The following is a 19,010-nucleotide window of genomic DNA, read 5'->3' on the forward strand; positions in this document are numbered from 1 at the left end:
CAGAGGCGGGGCTGAATCGAGGTCCGGCCGGCCCAGAGCCCACCCTGCACTTCAGCCTGGAAGCTCTTGGCGCTGCCCGGCTCAGCGTGCCGTCCGTCCCGCCACCTCTTCCCTGCCTGGCGCCTAAGTGGCAACACCCAGCCCAGGCCGTGGAGCACAGTGGGTGCCCAGTAAATGTCTGAAAGAGTGAAAATGAATTGAGTGTCTGCTGGATGCCTGGAGGTGGGAGGTGAGGTGGGGGCAGTGAGAGGCCACCTGGGAGGAGGGTGGCTCGGGCTGGGACAAAGCCTGGGGCGAGTGTGCAGAGAGCTGCTGGGCCGCGTTTGCACGTTAGTGGAAGGGGCGTGGAGAGGAGTGTTCCAGAAGCGAGCACAGCACGAGGCCTGGAGGCTGGAATGTATGAGTGAGGCTGAGCGAGTGGAGGGGCTGGGGGTAAGTGGGGGTCAGACCATCAGGGCCTCACGTGCCAGAACAAGTTTATTCCAGAAGCACAGGGAGCCACTAAGGGTTTTGGAGCCCCGAGAGGAAGGCTGGAGGCAGGAGGCCTCAGGGAGCTGACCCGGGGAGGTGTCTGGACCACTGGCCCCACTTTGAGATTCTCAGCGCGGGGCCTGGCAGGACCTTGACGAGGCAGCGGGAACAGGTGTGGAGGTGGGGACGAGGTCCCAGGGGACGACAAGGTTGGGAACAAGTGGGGCCAGGTGAGAAGAAGCAGAGTTTCGTGGACATTGTCAGACCTTGGGAGGCCATGCAGGGGGGCCTCAGAGCCAAAGAAGCTTCCAGGCCCTAGCTAGTCCTGGTCTTCTTCCTCCTTGGACCTCGGCCACCTACACCCCTCTGCCTCGGCCTTGGACTCGGGTCCGACAGGCCTGGGTTTGCATTCATAGCCCTGAGACTTCCTCATTTTGTGACTTTGCCAAGTCCCTTGGCCTCTCTGGGCCTCGGTTTTCTCATCTGTGAAATGGGTGTGGGAGGAGAGGAACGAGGAGTGTGGCCCAGCAGCTCCGTTGGGTCTGGCCCCATCAGGTTTTGCCTGTAGCTTCTCGTGTCACAGTCCCCACAGTCCTGCAGGGCAGGTGCCTTCGTTAGCCCCGTTAACTCAGGAAACAAGCTCAGAGAGGAGAAGTGACGTGAACAACGTGGACATCTGTACAGCTTGTAAACATCAAAACCAGAATTCAAACCCAAGTCCCTGCTCTTAGCCGTGACACCAAACGTCCCCCAGAGGATGCGTGTGCACATTCCCAGGGTGGGGTGTTCCGGAGAGGAGCTGGGGGTCGTTCCTGGTGGGGTATAGCAGAGGCAGAAGCCCAGAAGCTGCACCCGCTGCCCTCCCTTCCGGGCCTGCCATATCCTGCCTGTCCTGGACAGGCCCTGGATGGGCCGGGGAGGCTGAGGCCCCAGGTTCTCCTGTGTTCAGCCTCCCCCCACTCTGGGCACCTCCTGGCACCATCACCCCGCCTTCTGCCACCCCCACAGATCAACCTGGACGAGCGCATGCAGGTGGTGAGCAGGCGGGTGGTGACGGTGGCCTACGGCGAGCCCGTGCACCACGTCATGCAGTTTGACCCAGCAGACCCCGGCTACCTTTATCTGATGACGTCCCACCAGGTAAGGCCAGAGCCCCAGCCTGACAAGGTCCCTCCCACGCCGAGCTCCCCTGCTCGCCGGGCCCTTGCACACGCTCTTTGTGCTCCTCTGCTGGGATCACCCTCCTTCCCCATCCCCCCGCCCCCTGCCTTGCCCTCCGCCTCCCAGCACAGACCTCACCTCTGCAGGGAAGCTTTGTCTCCTGTGTCCCCATTATAGCATGGAGCCTCAGTTTCCCCAGCCTCTCATGGCCTTGCCGTGCTGCCCACACTGCCTCCCCAAGGGAGGGGCCGGCAGCCCCGCTGAGCTGCGCCCTTCCTCTGCCCCCAGATGGCCAGGGTGAAGGTCGCCGCCTGCAATGTGTACTCCACCTGTGGGGACTGCGTGGGTGCGGCGGACGCCTACTGCGGCTGGTGCACCCTGGAGACGCGGTGAGGGGGACAGCGGGGCCGTGGCTGGGCCAGGAGGACAGCGGTGGGGGTGGGGAGGAGCCGACCTGGGTCCTGACCCCACAGTGGCGCTCCAGGTGCACCCTGCAGCAGGACTGCGCCAACTCCAGCCAGCAGCACTTCTGGACCAGCGCCAGCGAGGGCCCTGGCCACTGTCCCTCCATGACTGTCCTGCCTGCTGAGATCGACGTGCGCCAAGAGTACCCAGTGAGTCTCGCAGGAGGCAGGACCCACCTCGGGACAGGGTGGGGGCCTCCCTTCACCCAGCACCCAGACCCCAGGAGATGGAGACTCCTGCCCACAGTGCCCCAGGGATCTGTGGACGAATAGTGAGGACAGGGACAATGACTGGGCTCCCCCGAGCACCCGGGAAGTGCCAGGCACATGCTGCATGCGTGATGTCCACCTGTGAGGCCTCGCACGACCCTGTGAAGTAGAAGCTTTCAACAGCCCCATTTTGCAGATGAGGAAGCTGAGGCACAGAGAGGTGAAATGACTGGCTGGAGGTCACAGGGCCAGGGAGTGGCAGAGTTGGAATTTGAACTCAAACCTGTGGTGTTTCAGAGTCCCAGGAGGGAGGGGCAAGTTGGGGTTGGGAGGCAAGGGGGTCATCACCTGCCCCCCCCCTCCTCTGGCCCCAGCGCAGGGGAGGGGTGGAGGGGCCTGGTGCTACTTCTTGTTCTCAGAAACAGATAAACCTGCAGCGTGGAGGCCAGGAGCCTTGGCAGTGGGGGTGGGGGAGCTCCAGGCCCTGGCGGGGGGTGGGGCTGAGGGTCCGACAGGCCTGGGCCCCACCCAGCCTGCTCTCGGTGACTGCTCTGAGGATGGGAGTCCTCACCTGTCACCCTGGGGCTTCTGACGGCCCAGCCGGCCTGGGTCTGCTCCACATCTGGGGCTGCCCTGCCCGTCCCCATCCTCACGTACCACAGAGCCCGTCCCTCTCCGTGTCTCCTCGGGCAGACTGGGCATAGGTCCGTCCATTCCTTCAGTCATTCGGCAGATGGTATTGCACACCTGTGTGCCAGGCACAGTTCTAGACTCTGGGCCACATCGGTGACCACGATAAACCCCTGGCCCTTGAGGAGCTGACATGCTCGTGGGGGAGGGAGAATAGCAAGACACAGTGTCAAGGTGCTGATAAGGGCTCTGCAGAGAAAGAAAGAAAGAACGTGGCCGGCACGGGGCCTCCGCCTGTAGTCCCAGCACCGAGGGCCCAGGCGGGAGGATGGCTTGAGGCCAAGAGTTGAAGGCCGCAGTGAGCCATGATGACACCACTGCACTCCAGCCTTGGCAACAGAGCAAGGCCCTGTCTCAAAGAAAACAGAAAGAAAAACAGCACAGAGAGGGGCTGGGAGGCGAGTGGGGTGCTGTTTAGAGCAGTTTGGGGGGCGGTGCTCACTGCAATAAGATGCAAAGGAGGCAAGTCAAGACGAGTGTCTGGGGAACAGTGTTCCAGACAGAGGGAACTGCCAGCACAAAGGCCCTGAGGTGGGAACAAGGTCACGGGTTCGGGAGAGCATCAGAGGATGGGGGCAGAGAGGTCACTGGGGCCAGATCATGCGGAGCCTTCTTGACCACTGTAAGATGATGAGTCTCATCTTGCAAATGGGGAGACGGGCTCAGAGGGTCACACGTGGGGTACAGCCCTCTGGCCTCAGGTCCTGGCCATCCCCACCCCTTCCCCCAGGGCACACTCAGGCAGGGCCAGACCCTGGGCCAGTGCTCGGACCTAGGACAGGGGCCGGGCTGTGAGGGGTGCATGGCCGGAACTGAGTGCCCGTTGCCCCCAGGGCATGATCCTGCAGATCTCGGGCAGCCTGCCCAGCCTCAGTGGCATGGAGATGGCCTGTGACTACGGGAACAACATCCGCACTGTGGCCCGCGTGCCCGGCCCTGCCTTCGGCCACCAGATCGCCTACTGCAACCTCCTGCCCAGGGACCGGTTCCCGCCCTTCCCGCCCCACCAGGGTAAGCACCCTTGAGCTGTGGGCACAGTCCCCGAGGGCCGTGCTGGCAGAATCTCAGGCATAGGGACAGCAGGGGCTCCTGACACCACAGCTTCTGATGTTGGTGGAGATCACCCACCCCCATGCCCTCTCCCCGGCTCCCCCTCCGTTCCAGACCACGTGACCGTGGAGATGTCTGTGAGGGTCAACGGGCGGAACATCGTCAGGGCCAATTTCACCATCTACGACTGCAGCCGCATGGGCCAAGTGTACCCCCACACAGCGTGAGTGTGGGGGCTCATCTCCGTGTGGTGGGGGGGAGAGCTGCATCCCCAGGGAAGGGGCTTTGCTCTTGGGGAGGAAAGATCATGGTGTCTTCCAGGGAGACGGGACTCTAGGTCATTCACTCACCAGCTCATTTATTCATGCAACAAACTCTTACCGCCCAGTGCCCGGCCTCTGCAGACACCCAGGCTGGTAGGGGCAGAGAGAAGTGCTTTAATTACACTTAATTTAGTCTCCTAAGGGCTCTGCCAATCTAACTCCTCTTTGTATACCTCTTGTAGCGAGGAGCTCACGACCTTACACAGTGCCCAACCCCTCCCAGGCGGCTCTGATGATGAGAAAGACCTTTCCTTGTGCTGGGATCTGCCTTCTGGGTCCCAGTTCCTGGGGACGGGGACAGGGACAAGGGGAGGGTGGGGAGCCGAGCCTGAGAGGCCCCTTGTCTTCCAGTTGCACCAGCTGCCTGTCCGCACAGTGGCCCTGCTTCTGGTGCACGGAGCAGCACACCTGTGTCTCCAACCGGTCTCGCTGTGAGGGCTCACCAAACCCCACGGTAAGCCGGGAGGGGGACCCGCTCCACCTCCACTGTTTGATGCCTTTTTAAAAATATTTCCTGTGTTGAGAATATTTCCACGTCTTGGCGTGTTCCTCCCTGGTTTGGGATTTAACAGCTGTGTGGGGCTCATTGCACACCACAGCTCATTTAACTGATCCCCTGTTGCTGGACACACCGCTCACTTCGTGTCTCTTTTTTACATTTCCTTTCAGGAGGCAGGGTCTTGCCCTGTCGCCCAGGCTGGAGGGCAGTGGCACAATCATAGCTCACTGCAGCCTCGAACTCCTGGCCTCAAGCCATCCTCCCGCCTCAGCCTCCCAAACTGCTAGGCATGAGCCCCTGTGCCTGGCCTCTTTTTTGCATTTTAACGCAGCCGGGACACTGTGCAGATGCTTCATTATTCCCTGAAGACCAAACCTTAGAAATGACATTTTGGGGTGAGAATGTGGCCATATTTTTACGTCTTAAACTCAACTGGCCTCTAGAAAGCCTAAGCAATTCATGCTCCTGCCCACATGTGAGTACCTGCTGCCACCCATTGTGCCGATCTGGGGCAGTGTTTAATTTTACCTTCAATATATTCGTCAACCCCAGGCAGTTGTCCCTGAGGCCTAGGGAGGTGATTTGCCTAAGGCCACCAGCCAGGAAGCATCAGACTTGGGCCTTAAACTCAAGTCTCTTTGGCTCTGGAGCCCCTGTTCTCCCCTATTCTGAAAATCAGGAACTGGGGGACAAGGCCCCTGGCCTTGGCTTCCCCGTGGGCGGTGGGGCCCTGGTGCGAGTGGCGCTGTGGCCGTCCTGGGCAGGGAGGCGGGCTCTGCAGGATGCAGCACTCCCAGCTCCCTTGCCGTGCACGTCCCCGGGCTCCGCAGGCTGGCTGCATGCTGGCCGGGCCAGGCCCGCCCTGGCGCTGGGGAAGGCTGGATTTAATCAGTTCAACAGGAGCAGGGCGGGGGAGGACGAAATACACACCTGCCCCTGGTTGGTTTCTGGGATGTGTTCACGTGCCAGGTGGCCTCTCACCTTTCCCCAAAGAGCCTCTAGGGCCCCTCCAGCCTGTGCCAGGGATGACCAAATGGGATTCCTGGGACTTTGGCCAGGTGGAGTGTGCCAGGGTCCTGAGATCACAGCTCAGCCCTCTCAGAGCTGTCAGCTGGGCCCCCGTTCCCTATCAGGGCTGCGAGGGGCTAGGGTGAGGCCCCAGGGCCCTGCCTGCAGCTCATGTCTCCAGGAAAGGGATGCTCCCACCCATTGTCCTATTGCACGACTCAGGTAGCCAACGTGAGGCCTGGGGCCCTGGCTCACTGCAAGATGTTACTGGGGTCTGCCCTGGGGAAACAGCCACAGCCCCAGCCCCAGAGCGTCTGAAGCCCCAGCCTCCTGGCCCCAGGCTCAGAGAATCTCATTGGGAATCCTCGAAGCCCATCCACACCCAGCGGGTGCTAAGGAGGGGTCTGCATGGCCTCAGCCAGGACTCTGCTCCTGGCACCTCCCGCCTGATCCGCATAACTGCTTTGAAGGAGAGTCCGGCAGGAGCAATGCTTCACTCAAAGGGGTGCACAGCCGGGCACAGTGGCTCACGCCTGTAATCCTAGCACTCTGGGAGGCTGAGGGGGGAGGATCGCTTGAGCCATGAGTTGAAGACCAGCCTGAGCAAGAGCGAGACCCCGTCTCTATCAAAAATAGAAAAAAATTAGCCAGGCATTGTGGTGCTCGCCTGTAGTCCCGGGAGGCTGAGGTAGGAGGATCACTTGAGCCCTGTTTGAGTTTGAGGCTGCAATGAGCTATGACAATGCCACTGCAGTCTATGCAGGATGACAGAGTGAAACTATGTGTCAAAAAAAAGAGGGCACAGTACTGTGGCTTCTAGCACTGGGGGAGAGCCCCGGCCCCGGGTGGGCGTGTGGCTGAACCAGAAGGCAGCTGTGAGCGCTGGACCTCAGGATTCCACAGTCAGGGCCACCCAGGACTCTTGCTCTTGCTTGAGGACCCCATCTCAATCACATCTCTTCCGTCCAGCCCAGGGCTGAGGACACAGCAGGGACTCAGGGACGTCACTGCGGAGCATTTGTGCTGGCAGTCTGCCTCCTTGTGCTCTAACCCAGATGGGTGGTAGGGCAAGGAGGACCCAGCCTCATCACCATCCAGCCAGCATACATTGAGTGCCTTCTGTATGCCTGAGTCTGTACTGGCCCCTGGGAAAGAACCCAGTTAGACGTAGCCCTGCCCTTCCCGTCATGAGCCAAGAGCCTGCGGAGTGAGTTGTGGCTGTGCCATCCTAGGTGACCTACTGAACCTCATTATGCCTCTGTTTCCCCATCTGTGAAATGGGGACTACCTCAAGGGCTATGGTGGGGATCTGGAATGACACCTGTAAGGTACCAACTCCATACTTGGCACAGAGTAGGTGCTCACTAAAGGGCCACCACACACCTTGGGAGCCGATGGCTATTCTGCGTGGGTGGGCCAGGGAGGACTTCTCTTGAGAGGGGACCTCGGTGTCTGGTCTGGAGAGGTGCCTAGGAGGGCACCAGCTGAGCGGTGTTTCCGTGGCAGCCCCCATCAGACCACTGTCCCCAGGCCTGCAGTCCTTCAGGCCAGGAGCTGGGGTGGGAGCGTGGCGGGAGCCTGTCCTAGAGGATTACCGTAATCTGGCAGGAGACGAGGCAGCCGTGCCTGGGCCTGCAGGAGGCTCTGAACCAAAGCTTAATTTGGCATTTAATTAAGTGCCGGTTAGCCGTAGAGGCGCCGAGCCTCTCTGGGCCGGCGGGCAGCAGGGTCTGCACATCCACCTGGGCCCCTTGGGAGCTGGGAGCAGAAGTGTCCCTGTGAAGGGGGATGCTAAGAACTGAGTCTCCTGTCACTTTCCCACTGTCGCTCGTGGTCCCCACGTAAAGGAAGTGGGGATGCAGCTGGGTGGAGGGCTCTGGCTTTGGGGGGCAAAAGAGGGGGTGGACATGTGCTCCATTTTGGGGGGCCTGAGGGATGGTGTCGCCTCCTCGAGGTGGCTTTCTCAAGGCGGTGTGACATTAGGCCTTGGAAGCAAGGAGGGTCTGGACAGATGGGGGGTGGGCTCCCTGGTGGGGACCCAGCCATCAGGAGCCAGTGCAGAGAGCGGCTCGGTAGGAACATGGGAGGGGCCTGTGGGGTGTAGAAAGGCAGGGAGGGGCCAGGTCAGGTGGATTCGGGGTCCCTGGGCCAATCAGTGCTCCGTGGGATTGGGACACCAGCTCTCGCCCCTCAAGCTTGGGAGGGACCATGCGAGAGTCTCGAGGATTCCTGCAGCCTCGGTTTCCCAACTGGCCCATGAGGGACCCGTGCCCGCCCCACTCTGCTTTCCATGAGCTCCAGCCAGTGACAGGTGGGGTCCTCTGTGAAGCATGCATGCTGGCCCACATCAGGGTTCACTGTGGCCCTGTCCCCACTCCCATTGTCCTGCCTTCTCAGCCCTGCCCAGAGCACAGCCCGTCAGCCACAGGTTCCTGAGCCTGCAGGCAAGCCCTGTCCCACACTCCAGCAAAGGGGAGCGGCCACTGTCCCATTCTGGGGCATTGGTGGCTGGGGCTGGGGTAGAAGAGGGAGGCCCAGATGCTTTGGTTGCAAGCAGGAAAAGCCTGGCCCAGGGTGGCTTCAGTCCCACAGAATTAATTGGCTTATGCCAGTGAAAAGTCTGGGGTTGGCATCAGCTTCAGGCACAGCTGGATCCAGGGGTTCCAACAATGCCGACAAGGGCCTCCCGCCCCTCTGGGTGGGCTCCGTGTTCAGACAGGCCCTCCCCTCTCGGCAGCAAGGAGCCCTCAGTAGCTCAGGACCAGCTCCTGACACCACTCAGCCCTGCAGCCCCAGGAAACCAGAAGAGCTTCTCTCCCTCCCCGGTTCTGCAGAAGTCCTGTAGTTGAGGCTCAGTGGCTGAACTCGTGTCACATGCACTTCCTGAGCCATTTGCTGAGGCCAGGGTGGGCCAGGAGCACGTGCCTGTCCCTGGGCTGGGGAGTAAGGTCAGTCTTCCCAAACCACAGGCCTGGCCAGAAGGCCTGTCCAAGGCAGACAAACTTGGGGGCAGATGGTGGGGGCTGGAGGCCACACCAGCTGGCCCCATGGAGGCACAGCAGACCCGGGGGGTGAGGTGGGAGGCAGGCGCCATAGGAGGGCAAAGATGTGTCAGGACTATCAGCCTCGGTTCCACTCTATAGAATAGGCACAAGCATCCAAGTGGCCACAGGTTACAAGCAGTCACAGGGAGTGAGGTGGCACTCGGGGATGGTCCCATTATCATTCACTCCTCCTGGCCCGACCCTCAGCCCTGGCCCCTCCAGTCGGCCACCAACCCCCAGGGGTGGTGCTGGGAGGGTAGAGACGCTGGGCGCCCAGCCAGCCGCAGAGCACACCTGGCGGCATCTGGGAAACTGATTGGAGACATGTGGGTTCCATTCCCGGGGATTCCACGGGGTTTACACACAGCATCGGACGGCAGCCTGGGGGTGGCTCTGTCCGGGGGTTGTGCCTTGAAAAGCCCCATGACGTAGGTGAGCACACGGAGGCCCAGAGGGGGATGGCACCGTGTGTGTTTCACACGGAGCTGGACGCCAGCTGCTACCACCCAGCCCTCGTGGCCGGCTCAGGAGGCCCCGCCCAGCCGAGGCCCCTGTGGCCTGCACCAGGTGGCTGTCCCCAGGGAAAGTCACCCTCTGTCCTCATGGTCAGCGAACTGTCAGGACAACCACAGCGTTGCTGCGCTGCCCATTCCAGCTTGGGCAAACCGCTGTGCTTCCCTGCGTGTCAGTGGCCCCATCTGGGAAGTGGGTGTCGGGACAGTGTAGGCCTCACAGGGTGCTGGGGGGAGGGTTTGGTGCATGAACACAGTGCGGAGTGCTGGGGCTGTCCCGGCTCAGAACAAGGCTGTGTGAGCTGCTGGTGCCATTTCATCTTGATCATCACTCACTGTTCTCGGCATTGGCATCCCCTCCAGGTCTGGCTTTGTGCTGGGGTCCCTGAGGGGAGTCGGGCCTGTCCTGCCCTCGAGGAGCTCCCTCTTTCTGCTTTGGAATAAAGAGGCAAGAGCTCAGGAAGGCCAACTTGCAGGCTGCCTGCCGCCTCCCAGCGAATCCTCGCCCCTGTGTGACCCTCCTCGTGTTTCCACTGCAGAGCCCCCAGGACTGCCCCCAGACCCTGCCCTCGCCCCTGGCGCCCGTGTCCACCGGCGGCTCCCAGGACATCCTGGTGCCTCTGGCCAACGCCGCCTATTTCCAAGTAAGTAGAGGCCGGGCCAGACCCGGGTGGGGGCGGGAGGGGCCAGGAGCGCACAGACCACCCACCGTGGCCCGTGCCCGGGATGGTGACCTGCTCTGGCGCCTGCGTGGGCTTTGCTTTCCTTCCGCTTAGTGTCCAGGTTCCCTGTGAGAAAGCCCGGCGCTGGTTGCACAGCCGGGGAAAGGGAGGCGGTGGTGAGGGCCAGGCCCACGCTGCTGCTCCGCCAGCGCCCCCAGGGCTGGACGTTGGGCCTCACCCTGCCCTGCCCCTAGGCTGAGCCTGCCTGCTCAGTTGGTGGCTTCTGTGTCTTCCCTGGAGAATGACCAGAGAGCCCCTTATCCCCTCCATTCCCCATTGTCCAGTGAGGCCCAGGATGGGGAGTAGATGACACCGGGTCACGCAGCGTAGGGCTGGACTGCCCTTACCCTGGACTCTCGATCCAGTGCTCTGCTCAGCCCTGCACCGGCTCCACCCCCTATCTTGGTGGGGGAGGGTACACAGCCCCTTTCTGGGGCCCTCCTGGAGGAGCGTCCTGGGCGGGAAGTGTTGACAAGTTCTGGAAGCGTGCCAGCCACCCCCTCCCCAGCTCCCTGGGACTTGCCATCTGTCGCTCCTACGGAGGCTCTGAGGCCCGTGAGGGCTGTCACACGTGGGGGCCACGTGCCAGGCATCTGGGAAGTGTCCTGGAGCCTTGTGGCAGGGGCTGGAGCCCTGGGAGGGCCGGGGAAGAGCCTGCCCTCAGCCCTCAAGCCCCACCCTGCAAGGCTTGGGGCAAGAGCCTCTAGGAACAGCAAGGGGTTTGGGTGGGTGGGAAGGGCAGTTCTGCCCCCTGGGCTGGGCCACAGGAGCCGAGACAGGGAGGCCCAAGCCCTGATTTGAGTCCTGGCTGATTCTTTCCAGCTGTGTAATGGGCCAGTCTGCTCTCACTGAGCCGCAGGGATCCCTACTCTCCTGCCCCCCGGGGTGCTCTGGACACTGAAGGCAGGCCCGGGGGGTGGGGCCTGGGCTCCGCTGCAGCCGTGTTTGCTGAGCCTACACCCTGGGAGCCCCAGGACAGGCTGGATCTGCTGCCCCGAGATAGCCAAGGGCCCTAAAAACGGACCCACTTCCAGCTCAGCGCAGCAAGGCATAAACGGGTTTTTGGTCCTGGCAACAGCCACTTTCCTGTATTGGCTTCCAGGGTGGGTCCCAGAAAGGGGAAGGTTGACTTGCTTTCTCCTTAGGGGGTCACATCTCCCAATGACAGGCGCAGAAACAGGGAGCCCTGCCACGCAGCTGGTTGGGGGCGTGGCTTAATCCGTGAAACCTGAGTTGGTTCACTGAGCAAACACTGATGCTGCTCCCGAGAGGGCAAGATGAGACTGGGGACTCGAGCCCTGTTCATTCATTCGACAAGTATTCCTTGAACACCTCCTGCATGCTAATAATAGCAAGCACATATTAGGCACCTACAGTGTGCAGCCCACTAAGATACACGATCTCCAGTTTCCTCAGCCACCCTGCAGGTAGGGAAGCCTATTCCTGTTGTACATTTAAGAAAATCGAACCTCAGAGCGGTAGAGCGACTTGCATAAGGTCACACAGCAGAGGTGGAATTTGAACCCAGGCCTGAATGAGGTAGAACCTGAGCTTTTCTACCTGCTGCCCTTGGTGGTGGATGTCAGAGGGTCCCTCCCCACCGGTTGAGGAGACAGGTGTAAACAGAGCCGGGGCGAGGGGCTAAGGGTGGTGCCTGACACGGGGGAGCGGGACGGGGGCGCCGGGGGGCGGGGGGAGCAGGGGGGGGCAGGCTTTAGGAGCTTCACAGAGCCCCCAGCACACACCCAGACAGTCACTGCTGAGTGAGTGGATGCACCATCAAATGAGGGAGCCCTGATTTGAGGGGAGCATCTGGGAAGGCTGCAGAGCGTGGCCTGTTTGAGCTGGATCTTGAAGGTTGAGTTTTGCTGGTGGTGAAAAGGGAGACGGGCTGTTGGGGTGGAGGAGGGGGTTGGGCAAGGCCCGGGGCAGGAGAGTTTGTGCCGTGTGGAAGGGTGTGTCGGCCTGTCTAGGGCATGACCTTGTAGGGCAGAGGTGGGGAGGCCCTGCTTTAGGCCACTGGGGGATATTGGAGGGGCTTTTTTTTCCCCCTGAAACAGGGTCTCACTCTGTTGTCCAGCCTGGAGTGCAGCGGCATCATCAAAGCTCACTGCAGCCTCAAACTCCTGGCTCAATGATCCTCCCACCTCGGCCTCCCAAAGTGCTAGGATTACAGTCATGAGCTACCTTGACCAGCCAAGAGGCTTTTAGTGGCACAGAGAGCACAAGGCCAAAGTTCTGGGTGTTTATGCACCCCTGGCCTCCCTCAAGCACTGGACGTGATGGCCAGGAAGGGAATTCTGGGGCACAGTGCAGCCCAGGAAAAGGCCTGACAGTAGGACCCAAGCCCACCTTTTAGGGCAGCAGTCTGTGATGTCCTATGGGATTTAGGGGGCAGTGAGTACAGGCCTGGCTCCCCTCAAACCCCCTTTCCCCTCCCTGTTGCCCACAGGGTGCAGCCCTAGAGTGTAGTTTTGGGCTGGAGGAGATCTTCGAGGCTGTGTGGGTAAATGAATCAGTCGTACGCTGCAACCAAGTGGTGGTGAGTGGTGTGGCTCCAGTAGGGGGGTGGCAGGTGGTGGCCTGTATAAGCCTGGATGCTGCACCCTTTCCTGCCCACCCTACCCCACCACCCTTTGTTCCCCCATCCCAACAGCCCTGCCCTCATCTGTCTCCATGACCACCCACAGCAGCAACCGGGACCCCACCCAGGCCTCTCATGCTCTTTCCCATGCTTTTGCAGCTGCACACGACCCGCAAGAGCCAGGTGTTTCCACTCAGCCTCCAACTAAAGGGATGGCCGGCCCGATTCCTGGACAGCCCTGACCCCATGACAGGTGGGCACCCCCACCCACTCCATATGGCCACGGGGGGCTCACCACAGTAGGTGGGACTGTGCCTTGGGGGACTCATTTGGGTGGTTGCCACAGCGCCAGGTCCTACCCCGAGGTTCCCCAGCACACACACAGACTTGGGTCCCAGCCCTGCCACTCTGCCAGGCCCCAGGTCCTCGAGCATCTCCACGCCGATGGCTGTGCAATTTCTGCGACTTACTAACCCTTGCTTTTCTGTGTCCCCATGTGAGACGGGCAGAGTCACTTCACAGAGGGCTTGGTGGGGATTTGCTGAGCTGATGCACAGCAGCCTTGAGAGCGATGTCTGTGGTGTGGTCAGCACCCCAGAGGGTGGGTGGTGCCGCCACCGTCACGACATGTACTGAGCCAGCGCTCCAGGGGCCTGTCTGTTCATGGGGAGTCTTAGACGTTCCTGGTGGACCTGGGGCCCTCCTGATTCCCATGAAGGCCACAGAGAGGCCCTAGAACATTCCTGCACACCTCAGACTCTAGAGAACCCTCGCTGCCCTCCTCCTTGGGCCACTCGAGGGTTTGCGGCCCCGGTGTCCTCAGGGCTGGCATTATTCATGGGTTCCCCAGCATCCTGGGCCCCTGATGGGGTTAATCCGACCACCAAGGCCTGGGTGTGAATCCCAGCTCCGCCGCTCACTGGCTGTGTGAGCTTGGGCAAGTCACTCCTCCTCTCTGAGCCTCAGTCTCTTATCTGTAAAATGGGGCTAACCAATAGCTCCCACGCCATCGAATCGCCACGAGGAGGGAGGAGCCCAGTGAGGCTGTGGCTACACTGTGCTTGGCACAGGCCCAGGGGTTGGAGAAGGTGCTGAGAACCTCACGGGGTCTTGACCCTCAGAACAGGACCTGCCTCTGGGTGGGGCACCACAGTGAGAGGGCGCAGCCCTCTGGGCATTCGGTGAGGGTGGAGGGGACGGTGGAGATGGGGGGCGCTGCAGAGCGGGGCTGACGCGTGCTGCCCCATGTCTCCCCCAGTCGAGGTCTACAACTGCGCCATGGGCAGCCCCGACTGTTCCCAGTGTCTGGGCCGTGAGGACCTGGGTCACCTGTGCATGTGGAGCGACGGCTGCCGCCTGCGGGGGCCCCTGCAGCCCCAGCCTGGCACCTGCCCCCCCCCTGAGATCCGCACGGTAAGCGTGTCCCGGGGAGGCTCCTGCACCCACGCGCCTGCACAGGCCCCACACGGGTCCCGCATCCTTGAGGTCTCACGGGCACACACCCAGGCACATGCCTGTGGTGTCACCTGCAAACCAAATGAAGTCCCCACCCCATGGAGCGATGCTCTAGCGAGGGAGGTGGGCAGTAGTGAACGAGGAAATAAGTAAATTATACCTAGGGCGCAGTCAGTGCTATGGAGAAAGATTGCAGGGCACAGCGATCGGAAACGGGGGGTGGAAGAGACGCCGGGGGCTGAGCGTCGCTAGTTTTTGTAGCAAAGTCCAGGAAACCTTGGACGTATGATAATAATTGAGGCCACCAGTGAATTGAGGCCTCCATTTTAATTACAAAAAAGACCCAGGAAGGACTCTGATTGGTCAGGTGTCCACCTCAGGCCTGGTTAGCTGTGGTGGGATGCAGGGTCCTGCGGTTAGACACGGCCACTGGGGGCTGCCCTCAGTGTCCCCCAGGAGACCCCCTGAGTGGCGACCCCAGACCCACGGGGCTCAGTAATGCACACGCACATCCTCACCGGCAGGCCCAGCGCCCGGCAGGCCCAGCCCTCCCCGCACCTCCCTGGGCGAGTGCGGCTGTGGGAAGGGAATCTGCCGGCGCCCCAGCCTCAGAGCCCCATCCGCCCCTCTCTGGTCACCTGGCAGATTGAGCCCCTGAGTGGCCCCCTGGATGGCGGGACCCTGCTGACCATCCGCGGCAGGAACCTGGGCCGGCGGCTCAGCGACGTGGCCCACGGCGTGTGGATTGGCAGCGTGGCCTGTGAGCCGCTGGCCGACAGATACACGGTGTCAGAGGAGTGAGTAGCCGGCAGTGCCCAGTCCCCCGACTCTGCTCCTCTCTAGAACCTCTGGCATCAGGGCCCCGGGGCTTTGCCGGGGCCGTTCCCATCATGCATCCTGCCCGTTTCTGCTTGGGACAGTCCTCTTTGTCCCTCCAGACCCGGCTGCGATGCCCACTCCTCTGGGAAGCCCTCCCGTGCGCCCCTGGCCCAGCCTGCCTTCCATATAGCCTGATGACAATAGCGTGCAGTTAAGAAGGCTTGGGGGCGTCCGGCGTGGCTGAAGATGTGGGTCTGCAGCTGTTGGGCCTGGCCCAGAGGGGCCCCAGGAAATGTTTGTAAGCAGGAAGGAGCTGGATTTCCACGGTCAGGCTTGTAGATAAGCCCTCAGTCTACCAGCCAGTGAGCAAGCTCACGATCAGACGCCATCTCCTCCACTCCTCGTCTTGCAACTGCACAACTGTAGGAAACTTGGGTGGGGGATGAGCCCCTGAGCCTGGCACCAGGGTGGCCTCTGGGGGGCTCCGGGACCTGCCAGCTGCTGCCGCTGACCACGGCTGCCTCCACTCAGGATCGTGTGTGCCACAGGGCCGGCCCCGGGGCCGTTCTCAGACGTGGTGACGGTGAACGCCTCCAAGGAGGGCAAGTCACGGGAGCGCTTCTCATACGTGGTAAGGGAGGCGGCAGCCCACCGTCCGGCCCACCTCCCTGCACGACCCTGCGGCCTGGCCCGAGGCCTGAGCGCCTGCCTTGTCCCCACAGCTGCCCCTGGTCCACTCCCTGGAGCCTGCCGTGGGCCCCAAGGCAGGCGGCACCAGGATCACCATCCTCGGGAGCGACCTGCATGTGGGCTCTGAGCTCCAGGTCCTGGTGAACGACACAGAGCCCTGCACAGAGCTCGTGTAAGTCTCCGGCCCGGCCCAGAGAAACCCATGGGGTTGGGGGCTGGCAGGCTGGGGGTGACATCCTTGCACCATATATCACCCAGGTCATTGTTGGCTGTGTCCCCTTAGGCAAGCCCCTTCCTTCTCTGAGCCTCAGTTTCCTCATCTGGTAAGGCCAGTACCAGTGAGCTGTGGAGCGTGCCCTGTGCCTAGCGTGCAGTAGGTGCTCCACAGGTGACAGCTGCAGTGAAAATGGTGGTGATTGCACACACTCTGAGATCCCCTGGCTGGCCCAGGGGTGTGGTTAGTGGCAGGGCCATCGTCTGGAGCCCCTTGGTGAAACATCTTTGTCTTTACTATGTACTTACTGTGCGCCAGGCCCTCTGATGGGCATCGCTGGGGGCACCAAGATGAGCCCAAAATAGCCCTCGAGGGAAAGGTGGACACACCCACAGGAAATAAGAACATCCCGTGGGTCCAGGGTTGGGAGAAAAGTCCTTCCAGGGCTCTGAGGGGACAGCCCTCTCCGGGGGGGGGGGGGGGGGGGGGGCAGAGGGATGGGAGAGGAGATCTGAGGCCTCCTGGAAGAGGTGGGATGAGGCGAAATTGGGAAGTCGGGCAGGGCCCCGGAGGACAAGCGAAGGAGAGCGCGGGGAGGACAGCCTGAGCATGGGCATGGCAGTGCGGATGAGGACACGGCTGGGCGTCAACAGGCCTCTGTCAAACGGGGCAGAGATGAAGTTGGGACAAGTCGAGGCCACCTTGAACCTGGGCTAAGCACTCGGGCCTGTGCCCTGGGGCGTGGGGCATTGGCAGTGGGTGGCAGTGGGTGGCAGGCCCCGCTGACAACGCCCACTGTCCCCACAGGCGCACCGACAGCAGCATCACCTGCACCATGCCCGGGGGGACCCTGCCAGCCGCCGTGCCCATGTGCGTGCGCTTCGAGCACCGTGGCTGCGTGCACGGCAACCTGACCTTCTGGTACATGCAGAACCCGGTCATCACGGCCATCAGCCCCCGCCGCAGCCCCGTCAGGTGAGGACCCGTCCATCCCAGGCCTCACTCTGGGACAGCAGGTGGGCTGACGGGTCTTGCTGCCCCCCACAGCGGCGGCAGGACCATCACGGTGGCCGGCGAGCGTTTCCACATGGTGCAGAACGTGTCCATGGCCGTGCACCACATCGGCCGGGAGCCCACGGTGAGGGGCCAGGTGCCTGACGGGGAGGTGGGCCGGGGGCCCGGACTGCATCTCCTCACCCCTCTGCCCCTCTCTGCCTGCCCTGGTCTCCGTCTCTCCGTCACGGGTCCCTCCCTGCCCCTCTTTCTCTCCGTCTCCGTAAACCTCACTGTCTCCCATCTCTCCGTGTCTGTCTGTCCGTCCCGCGTCCCCGGCCTTGGCCCGGGTCTCCCGCACCAGCTCTGCAAGGTTCTCAACTCCACCCTCATCACTTGCCCATCCCCCGGGGCCCTGAGCAACGCGTCGGCGCCCGTGGACTTCTTCATCAATGGCCGGGCCTACGCGGACGAGGCGGCCGTGGCCGAGGAGCTGCTGGAACCCGAGGAGGCGCAGCGGGGCAGCAGGTTCCGCCTGGACTACCTCCCCAACCCACAGTTCTCCACGGCCAAGAGGGAGAAGTGGATCAGGCACCACCCCGGGGAGCCTCTCACCCTCGTCATCCACGTGAGTGTGGCGGGTGCCAGGTGGGCGGGAGTGAGTGGCAGGGCGCGGCCGTGGGCCTCGGCCAGCGTCTCCCGCGAGCACCTCCTCTGCGCCCACAGAAGGAGCAGGACAGCCTGGGGCTCCAGACCCACGAGTACCGCGTCAAGATTGGCCAGGTGGCCTGCGACATCCAGATTGTCTCGGACAGAGTCATCCACTGCTCAGTCAACGAGTCCCTGGGCACGGCCGAGGGGCAGCTGCCCATCACGGTGAGCGCAGGGGCACTGGAGGCGGAGGCGGACCCAGCCCCAGACCTGCCCCACTGCTGAGCATTTGCACACTCAGTAGCTTAGGCAAGTGAAGCAAAGCAGAGCTTTTCATCCCCACTTGACAGATGAGGAAACTGAGGCCCACAACCTTAGTGACCGGCTCAAGGCCAGTGATTGGCCCCATCTGGGCCTGGTGGGGCTGGACTTTCAGAAGCCAGAGGTTGTCCCCGTCCCACTTGGCGTCCCACCTAGAGCCTGGGCTGCCAGTCATCACGTAAAGGCATGGAGAGAAGGGAAGCAGGAGGAACAGAGAGGGCCCAGAAAGTGGGCTCTTTTCTGCATTATATCTACTTGCATGCCTCCTAGGATGGGAAGCTCACTCCCTCCCAGGCAGCACATGCCACCCCAGGCAGGACAGCTCCCTTTTCACCCACACCTCAGTCCCATCCCTGCCCTGCCCCCTGGTCCAAGGGCAGCCCTACAGATACTTGGGGACCGCATCCACGCCCCATGAACCAGCCTCCTCTGGCTCCTCTGCTACTGCTTGCAGCCTGTAGCAATAATCACAGCCCTCTGTATTGAGTCTTGCCTCTGTGCCAGACCCAGGACCAAGGGCCTGACAAAGCATCACCTCATTTACCCTCACGGTGTCCCCAGGAGGTGGACATGGTTATCTCTGTGTTATCAATGCAACATCTGAGGCTCAGAGAGGTTAGATGACTTGCCCAAGGCCACACAGCGAGTGAGGAGAGGAGCTGAGGTGTAAGTCCAAGAAACTCAACCCCTTCCCCCACCTCTGTGCAGATCCAGGTAGGGAACTTCAACCAGACCATCGCCACGCTGCAGCTGGGGGGCAACGAGACGGCCATCATCGTGTCCATCGTCATCTGCAGCATCCTGCTGCTGCTCTCCGTGGTGGGTAAGGAGCCCCACCCTCGGGCCCCGTGGGGGGCAGGCCTGGCCCCCTTGCCCCGGCCCCTCTGAACACTGGCAGATAGGAGGAGGCAGGGTGAGCTGGGGGCCCGGCTTGAACAAAGGTTTGGAGGTGGGAACAGGTTAGGCACCCAGAGGCGGGGGCAGGTGTGCCCTGGTGACAGCACCAATGGCTGGCAGACGGCAGATGTTGGGGGGGGGGCGTGTTGAATGCCAGGCAGAGGCATTTGGAGCCATGTTCTCCAGTCAGTAGGGAGCTACGGAAGGTACTTAAGAGAAGGTTGTTCAGGGA

The 19,010-nt window shown here is 61.9% G+C and overlaps 1 protein-coding gene across 1 annotated transcript in view; it reads left to right on the forward strand.

Annotated features, from left to right (window-relative positions):
• PLXND1 (plexin D1) overlaps positions 1-19,010 on the forward strand; it is a 51,030-nt gene that overhangs the window by 18,790 nt on the left and 13,230 nt on the right. Inside the window, exons 3-20 of the mRNA XM_069483950.1 lie at positions 1,480-1,611; positions 1,921-2,021; positions 2,117-2,246; positions 3,830-4,007; positions 4,161-4,269; positions 4,721-4,823; positions 9,972-10,076; positions 12,607-12,696; positions 12,898-12,991; positions 13,997-14,151; positions 14,839-14,990; positions 15,544-15,643; positions 15,735-15,874; positions 16,724-16,891; positions 16,964-17,054; positions 17,274-17,537; positions 17,636-17,785; positions 18,590-18,704. Of these exons, the coding sequence (XP_069340051.1) occupies positions 1,480-1,611; positions 1,921-2,021; positions 2,117-2,246; positions 3,830-4,007; positions 4,161-4,269; positions 4,721-4,823; positions 9,972-10,076; positions 12,607-12,696; positions 12,898-12,991; positions 13,997-14,151; positions 14,839-14,990; positions 15,544-15,643; positions 15,735-15,874; positions 16,724-16,891; positions 16,964-17,054; positions 17,274-17,537; positions 17,636-17,785; positions 18,590-18,704 (2,377 nt within the window). The remainder of the gene's footprint in view (positions 1-1,479; positions 1,612-1,920; positions 2,022-2,116; positions 2,247-3,829; positions 4,008-4,160; positions 4,270-4,720; positions 4,824-9,971; positions 10,077-12,606; positions 12,697-12,897; positions 12,992-13,996; positions 14,152-14,838; positions 14,991-15,543; positions 15,644-15,734; positions 15,875-16,723; positions 16,892-16,963; positions 17,055-17,273; positions 17,538-17,635; positions 17,786-18,589; positions 18,705-19,010) is intronic.

This window comes from Eulemur rufifrons, chromosome 10 (assembly GCF_041146395.1).
Source record: "Eulemur rufifrons isolate Redbay chromosome 10, OSU_ERuf_1, whole genome shotgun sequence".
Lineage (NCBI taxonomy): Eukaryota > Metazoa > Chordata > Mammalia > Primates > Lemuridae > Eulemur > Eulemur rufifrons.